This window comes from Brassica oleracea, chromosome C1 (genome assembly GCF_000695525.1).
Source record: "Brassica oleracea var. oleracea cultivar TO1000 chromosome C1, BOL, whole genome shotgun sequence".
NCBI classification, from domain to species: Eukaryota; Viridiplantae; Streptophyta; class Magnoliopsida; order Brassicales; family Brassicaceae; genus Brassica; species Brassica oleracea.
Genome location: NC_027748.1, coordinates 8,573,901 through 8,582,902, shown reverse-complemented (window position 1 = coordinate 8,582,902; position 9,002 = coordinate 8,573,901). Strand labels below are relative to the sequence as shown.

The following is a 9,002-nucleotide window of genomic DNA, read 5'->3' as shown; positions in this document are numbered from 1 at the left end:
TAAAAACAAATAGAGAAGGTGACATGACAAAAATATAGTTTCTCATTGGCCGATATTTTCGCTTACGTGGACACTCTATCTAAGACTTATATCCTCATTTTATTACTTGTTTGATAGTCATATAGAATATTGATATGTAAATGATTCAATATCTACGAAGTCATTAGAAAAAAGAAGAAAAACTGGAATTAAATGTATAAGGAAATTAAATTATATCTGCCAAAAAGGTCTTTCATAGTTACAAGAGTATCCAAATTTTTTAAAAACTAACTAAGTGGCATGAATGAGCTTCACTTATATTATGTCGAAATTACATGAGTTTCATTTATATTGGACTATTAGAGATATATATATAAGGCCATAAGATTAAGATTGTGAAGCCTGTAAAACATACAAAAATTTTGCATGTTAGCTAACGATCCTGAAAAGTAGTTTACGATCGGGTCAACATTTCACTTACAAGTTTTTTGTTTTGTTTTTGACTAAAACGCATTCGCATATGATATCAAGACTTACGAGACAGATTGCAAATTAACGAAATGATCACGACTAGATAATTATATAAAAAGATCAGACAAACATCTTATGTCTGGATCTTTTTGGACACAAATATGAAACTTTCATAACTAAGAAAAAAACCCAACACAAAAATATAAAAACTGAAACATTATTAGCTTAAGAATAAGAAAAACGGGAATAACGGTTGATACTGAAGGTTCAAATGATAGGAGGGTCCTAAACACGCACTTGTTTCTGCTTCCGTTCAGGTTATCAGTGCTTGGATATATGTCTCTTGCCTCCACTCGTACTAGCATTGTGGTTCATGTTTGTAGTGTTGTTGAAGCTCTGGTTCCACATGTTTGGATCCTCTTGATCAGAGCTCACAACAACAGATCCACCAGTTAATTGTTTTACCAAAGGGTTTCCAATCAAATCACTGGATCCAGCGTCGTAATAACCTTGTTGGAGTGATACATCAGTGATATGTAAGGCCTCCATTGGTGGAAAACTTCCAAATGGAGGCACATTTGTTACCATATCACCATGAAACTCAGGCAAAGAACCGAAATGGTTCCCACCAACAACAGCAGCAGAAGAAGAAGAAGAACCAACAAACTCGTTGGTTTCTTGATCATGTAATAAAGGTTGGTGATGATTAACCTGTTGGTTCTCAACAGAAATCACCTGAGAAAAAGAAGGCTGGTCTAACCTGTTACGTTTGATTTTACGGCCACTTCCACCAATCGGTACGTTCCTTAATGTCCCACCATGAGTCCAGTATCTACGACAGTTCTTGCATTTATAGCGAGGTTGAGACGCGCTATAGTTGTTGTAGTAACAGAACTTGGTGTTGTCTGAGTTACACCTTGGACACACTCGCGCTGGAGGCTTCTCTTCATTCACTTGGTTGTCATCTTCAACAAAAAGACCAGAGTAATCCATATCTCTCTAAATACAAGTCTTAAATTATATGATAATGGTTGTTGTTGGTTTGATTTTTTTGAGGGTGTCTACTTATATAGGCTATTAGGGCGTGAAAAATGAAGACGAGATACGTTTCGGGTTTAGAAGAGTGAGATTATAAGAACAACGTGTCAAAAGTTGTGTAACAATAAAATCAGAAGATCTGTACACACCATAATCCTTAGGGTGCCTAGTTTTTTTTTTTTGCTAAATTTAGGGTGCCTAGTTAAAAACCAAGACTCTCTTATTCTTAACTCTTGTCCTTATATGATTAATGGAGAATCAAGAAGATGTGGCTAAATGAGTCGTGAGTCGTATTCACATAAACAAAATCTGGAGACATTGAGTGAATAGTGACAATTTAAAACAGAACTATTAGTATGTGTAAACTGTAAACATATATATATATATATATATATGATTTATTGTATTTAACATGTATAAAACTGGTGAGGATATAACGTATTAGGCAATAACACCAATAAAAAAAGAATTAAGCCATAACATGATTTTTAAATCAATTAATATATTTTCTGAGAATTGAAAATCAATTAATTAAATCATTTTCTGAAATTTGAGAAAACTACCTGGGTAAAAAAAACTTTACTAGAGATTAATTCAATAATGATTTGTTGAGAAATATAATGCATATTAAGAGTTTTCTTTATGTGTAGGTTTCAACCTCGACCAGATTTTATGTAATTATAAATCTAAAACATTTATAAAAGCTACGAAATAAGCAAACAATGTTAGTCTGGTCCGGTATAGAATAACTTATAATCATGGAATCAACTCGATTATCAGTATCATGTTTGAATTCAGTTAGAAATTAAGTTATTACTGATGCCGTTTTCTTGGAAAATTCGTTAATCATTAGTACTATTCTCTTGATTAAAAAATGTGCTAAATTTTCTTTAAAAAAACTAAATGTGTTAACAAGTGTTTTTATAGTCTCATTAAAAACATATTATCAATATATATATATATATATATATATATATATATCTCTATATATATATATATATTTGATTATTTAATAGCAATATTTAACATAACAAATTGCAACCACAAAATAAAATTATTTAACTAAAAGTGGCAAACTCTTAGATTAATAAAATTTAATAGATATTTAATATATATATATATATATATATATATATATAAGAAATTCATCATGTGTTTCATACATCTAAGTTTTATTTTGTAAGTATTAGATAAATTATATGAATACATAAACTATTTGAAAAATAAAAGTTTTGTAAGATAAAAATTATGTAATATACAATTTCAATTAAAGAAAATATATCAAAAAGGTATCAAATAAAAAAATTAATAGAGACTTTTATAATATATAAATTAACAAAAATATAAAATTTGAATTTTTCAAAAATAAATTATTTAATTAAAAATCAATAATTGCTCTAATCCTAACAAAACGAAAAATGATTTTTCTATATATTTAAAATTGTATAAGAAGAATTGGTTTTTCAAGCAAAATATGTACATGTATATATTGCTTTATGGAATATAAAAAATATTACAAAATTTAGAATATAATATCTATAAAATAAATTTAAATTTTGAAATTTTAAAAAGATAAATAAACAAAAATAGTGAATACAAAGAAGTCAAAACAGAACAAAAAACATTTAAATGTAATAGATACCGAAATAAATACTGATAATGAGAAAGTTCGTACATAATGCGAAAATAAGTTTTCTTAAAGAGCGAGAGATATGTTACAAGATTCCCCTACTTAATAGTTAATACAGGTAGAAAAAGTGGTATAAATTGTAAAGACATTAGTTGACAATACTTATCAAAGTATCAATGCCGAGAAGACATGAAATGAAACTCGACTATAAGAGTAAAGTTTGTATGGTTGACCACACCAAAGAAAAATGTTCATATATCGAGTAACCTATTTTAAAACATCTCCAAAAATCACTTTATAACTTAAAAACAGGAAAAGTAAAAGGGAAGAACAGAAACTCAAAATTCTATTTTTATAAATTGTAGATGAACAAAAGAAATACAAAGTACTACAGTACCCATACCATTTGAAAGAGTTGGCGCCACAACATAGCCGTTATTCTGTTATCATATTAAATAAAAATGATTTACAAATTAGGAGCTCAATAGTGAAACTCTAAACGGTCACAAAATCATTTATCCCTACACTGCTTAATTGAATTTTAAGACCATCGAACAACAAAACTTTTGTGCTTAGGCATAATTTAAAATACAAGTTTAATATTTAAAAACATAGAATATACAAGTTTAATATTTCAGACGGTCACAAAATACAAGTTTTGTAAACTCTAAACGGTCACAAAATACAAGTTTAATTCTCAGACATAACCATAGATTAACCTTATATTAATGCTTCTCACATTATGTGCTTAGGCGTAATTTAAAAACATAGAATATACTAAAACAGAGCAATACATAAAACACTTGAAAACACATAGATGATTAACTATTTATTTTATAAAAAGACCAGACATATAACTTATGTCTGATCTTAAGTAAACAAAGATGCAAACTTTTAGACTATATAAGATTGAAATAAAAGACCCAACAGAACTGATAAAACAAGAAGACCCAACAGAAAACATAAAAGAAAAACTGAACCATTATTAGCTTAATAAAAAGAGATAACGGGTAAAACGGTTATGATTCAAGGACCATACTTCTCCAAGTGATAGGAGGAACTAAACACACACTTGTTCCTGTCTTTGTTGTTGTCGGTCATGTGATCAGTGCCTGGATATCCTCTGCTTCCACTAGTGCTGGTATTATGATTCATGTTGATGCTGTTGTTGAAGCTTTGGTTTCGATTGTTTGGATCCTCTTGATTCATGCGATAACTGTTATAGTTATCAACATGTCCACCGATTGATTGGTTCATCAAAGGATTACCAACCAAATCATTGAATCCAACACCGTAATAACCTTGGTTAAACGTAACATCAAAGAGATCAAAGCGATCCATTGGTGGAATACTTTGAATTGGAAGCACCATTTCACCATGAATTTCAGGCGAAGAACTGAAATGGTTCCCAACAGCACCACCAAAAGTTCCAAGAAACTCGTTGGTTTCTTGAGCATGTAAGAAAGGTTGGTGATGATTAACCTGTTGGACAACAGAAAGTACCTGAGAAACAGATGGCTGATCTATACTTGTACGCTTGATTTTACGGGCCCTTCCACCAATTGGTATGTCCCTTAAAGCTCCACCATGGGTCCAGAATCGGCGACAGTTCCTGCAGTTGTAGCGAGGTTGAGACACACTGTAGTTGTTGTAGTAACAGAACTTGGTGTTGTCTGAGCTACACCTTGGACACACTCGTGGTGGAGGCTTCTCTTCATTCACTTGATGGTCTCCCTTAACGATAACACTCAACTTATCCATTTCCCTCAAGAGCTCTACTAGGTTTTGTTGTTGTGATCTTTGGTGTTGTGAAGGGGGTTCTTATATAAATTCTTGGGGAGTGGAAACTGAAGAAGAGATACATTTTGTTTTTAAAAGACTGAGATTATGAGCAAAACGTGTCAGAGGTTGTGTATCAATAAAATCTGAAGATCTCTTCACACAATAAACCTTAAGCTAAGATTAGTCAAAAACCAAGGCTCTCTTACTCTTAATTCTTGGATGTATATGAAAATTAGAGAATCATAGTGTTATCAAATGAGTTGTCATATAAACAGAAAAATATCTATGAGGCATTGAGAGTATAATGGCAGTTAAAGTCAAAGCAATCGTAACTTGTAGGCGTTTATTACGAAAGAGAATATCTGCGAGCGTGAAAGCTCACGCGCAGTCTCATTGGCGAGGAATATAATATTTTCAATAGGAAAATCTTCACAAGATTTGTCATCTTTAAATAGATAAAAACGTTGAACAATACCCGGTATGAAAAAAAAAAGTAGTAAAACATTAATATGAAATCCCTATTTTTCGAAATCGACAAAACACTTAGACAATTTACTTTCTACGGATTTATTAGTGGATTTTTTGAGAGATCAGACTTAATTAACAGTTAAGTTGTGAGTTATTCCAAATACAATGTGTGTGAGTATTATGTGGGTTCATACAGGTTTTACTGGCTCATCATAAGACTGTTGATGTAAAGATATGCTTAGGAGTTTCATGTATTAAATGTAGGATACGTCTTGTGAGAATAGACTGCAAAGCCAAATACCACGAGGCAAGAAAGTGTGTTTGTGAGAAACTAATTTATATATATGTATAGAATTGACCATATGAGAAATGGACACAATAGTGAGAACTAAAAGGCCTAGGTAGCGAGCAATAATGAGTATCCAGAAAGAAAGAGTCTCATAATAAAAAGGGTTTATATATCGAGTAATCTTATTTTTCAAGACAAACTTGGTAAACACGTTATCAAGCAACCTCTCTCCAAAACCACAATCACCTCCTCACCTCCATATATCACTATTTAAGGGGTGTAACAAATGTTACTCTAATCTTAAAAAATATGGGGGCGGGGGATCTCAAATGTCAGAGTGTTGTAAAATGCGGGAAAAAACAGATACACAAAGTTTATTATATTACTAGTGGTATTCCGGCGTTACGCGCCGGGTTTGTATATTTTATTTTTTAGATTTGTTAGCCTAATAAAAAATACTGAGTTTTTGGTTAGAATTCACTTGAAAATTTTGTATATTTTTTTTTCCAAAACTTATTTTATAAAACAGGAGTGTTCTAATATTGGTAATTCAAATGGCGAGAAGATGTTTAACAGAAAGGAAACCGATTCATAATCTAAAACAAACAAAAAAATGCCGGAGAAAAAAGACATAATTAGTATAATCATTAACAGAAAAATATACGCTCAATATCTGTGATGCTTTAATTAAAAGATCAGCACATCATTTTAAACTAACTTCTTTTGTTGCTCAAGCATATAAGAAAATGCACCACAGATTTGTGTTCAACGTTCTGCTTTTTCCATCGTTGTGACATATAATAGGGAAAACTAAAGATTAGTTTAATGTCTCGTGATTAGAATATATAATTTTAAAGGAAAAACATATGTAACTAATAAGTCGGAGCTCCATACAAATAGTTTATAAGTTGGAAACACATGTCTCATCACAAAAGAAAGCAACAACAATTTTGTTCCACATCAAGCATCAGATGAGCAATTTTTGGTGTATTTCTCGAACCGGTAGACTAACATTTTATCTACTAATAGTGGATAGATTACCTTAAAAAGTGTTCATAGCATTGTCTCATAGACTCATACTGATCGAGCTTTACAATCAGCTGCACAGTCCTCGAGATGTCCAAAATTTAACTGCTAAATTAGTAGCATAACCGTTTGATAAGACAAGCTACAAACTTTCAATAACAACTCTCAATCCTACCTTCAGATCTCGGTAATTTCTTATTCAATGTAAGAAGACGACTTGCAAAATAGAACCAGCGTACACTGGATAACCGAATCTGAATAAAAAAATCTACAAATCAAATATCACTTGAATATCTGTTGAACTCTCAATTGCGATCTAAGAACACCTCAGGACCTACGTTTTGCTTTGTTTATGATTACGACCCTCAGTCGGAATTCCCAAAGCCCTTCAGCACTCTTACTTATGATAAACAACTCCTTTACTTATGATAAACAACTCCTAAAATGCAAATATTCCAAGAGAAAAGTCTTCTTCAAGCTACCAACTCATCTGCCAAGCTCGGACCTGTTGTTGACTTTCTCTGTTTAACTTCCTACAAAATGTTTTCCCTGCATCTCTTAAACAATCACGAAGTTTAAATCAATTTAGAATCTTGTAAACATACGAAATAATTAAGATAAGATATCAGTACGACCGGAAGAAAACAATTCAACCATATATTATTCATTTGTTTCTAAATCTCATGGTTCCAATATGTGAGTTAACTCTTGCACATAAAGAGAGGGTAAATACTAAATAGTCATGAAACTGGTATTCCAAATTCAGAGTGGCCAAGTATTCTCTTTATAGCTGATTTTACTACCTTGGTTGTCAACGCTACGCCGTCCATATGACATATCGATAAGTAATAAGCATATTCGTCACTGTAACTCCATTTCAACATGCGATTCTGTAATAAACCCACTAAAAAAATCTCACATTTGAACGGAAGAATAGAGGAATATGAAAAGGACTTGAAAAGTAAAGCCAGAAACGTATAATTATTGAATTTCTGAATTTTGTACCATAAGCTTCGTTCTATCTGTCGATCCCTGCGAATTTAAAAAAAAAAAAAGAAGAAGAAATTAAATGAGAATGCAAGTTAGCAGAAGAATCAACACACTTTGATGGGACAGCGGCCCTAGCCCTCTTTAAGGTCTACAGTTCCAAACCAACCGACTGAAGCCATAGACGAAGGACTGTATTCACAATTACATAAATAAAGATTTCCTATTTGGTCCAAAACCAGTGTGCCCGTTACGATTAGTTGAAAATTTAAGGAGGTTAGGGTTCATAAGTTGGGATTTAATTACCTTTATCGTGAAGAAGATGAGGAAGCTTGCCTTTATCAAAGCGACGTTCTCAATCATAGAGCACAGCGTCGACGGCCCGATGATCAAGCACAATCTTTACTAAATTCCTATCATTGTCGACTAAATCATCGTATCCAATGCCTAATAATCTCAAGAAGAGATGAAACAAAAAAAAAAAGAAAACAATGTAGCAAATACTTCACTGGGGATCTTGCAAATATATAGGAGAGCTTCCGCCCGTTACCGTGAAAGATGAAGAGGTCGATTCAATGCTAGATGGTGGGCAAGTGGTCAAATCACGTTAATGCACATATTTAAAGAGTACATAAATGAAAACCAGAGCTGCGGCAGAGTTCTATTACTACGATGATGAAACTCTACACTGGGCCTGAATAATATGACTGCAGGACGGCCCAAACAGAGGACATTTTTCGGTTATAAACGTGAACAATATACGCTGGCCCATATAGGTTTTGTTAAAAATGGAAAAAAGAGTTGAAGAATGATGAGCTGACACGTGGTGCGATTTGCCCCTCCCTCTATGGTGACGTGGCGCAAGGAGGTGAGAGAAAACTCTAAATTATTATTATAGATAGATGTTTAAAAATGTCTAGTATTATTTCAAATGGTTCGCGCCATTTGAAATAGTTATTAATTTATTATGTTATTCAAATTAAATTAAGGGAATGGTTTGATAACTAAAAAAAAAGCTAAAATGAGAAGTCAAAAATTAGAAACGGTCAATAAGTCAAAAAAAAGAAATTAACCGAAGTACCAAATCCAACATCATAAGTGAATTTATGACGTTCGAAAAACAAAGGGAAAATTGGCAATATAGAACAAAACAACTATAGATTTGTCCCTTTAGTATTAAATCATAAATCTTTGTCCCTATAGAATAAACAATAGTGAATACCCTATTTTGTCATTTTCTTTAACATGTAGTTACCATAAAAAAAAATTAATTTTATAAAAGGAATAAAAGTTTTATAAGAAAACACAATTGTATCGTCCTTCCTTCCTCGT

The 9,002-nt window shown here is 32.0% G+C and overlaps 2 protein-coding genes across 2 annotated transcripts; both read right to left on the bottom strand.

Annotated features, from left to right (window-relative positions):
- Positions 1-771: 771 nt before the first annotated feature.
- Positions 772-1,443, bottom strand: LOC106302844 (dof zinc finger protein DOF4.4-like). The gene has a single exon (XM_013739257.1). It carries the CDS (start codon positions 1,441-1,443, stop codon positions 772-774), a length of 672 nt encoding a protein of 223 aa, XP_013594711.1.
- A 2,701-nt stretch (positions 1,444-4,144) lies between these two features.
- On the bottom strand, positions 4,145-4,879 carry LOC106302588 (dof zinc finger protein DOF4.4-like). Its single transcript, XM_013739063.1, has one exon. The coding sequence runs from the start codon at positions 4,877-4,879 to the stop codon at positions 4,145-4,147; it is 735 nt and encodes a 244-aa protein (XP_013594517.1).
- Between the last annotated feature and the right edge of the window lie 4,123 nt (positions 4,880-9,002).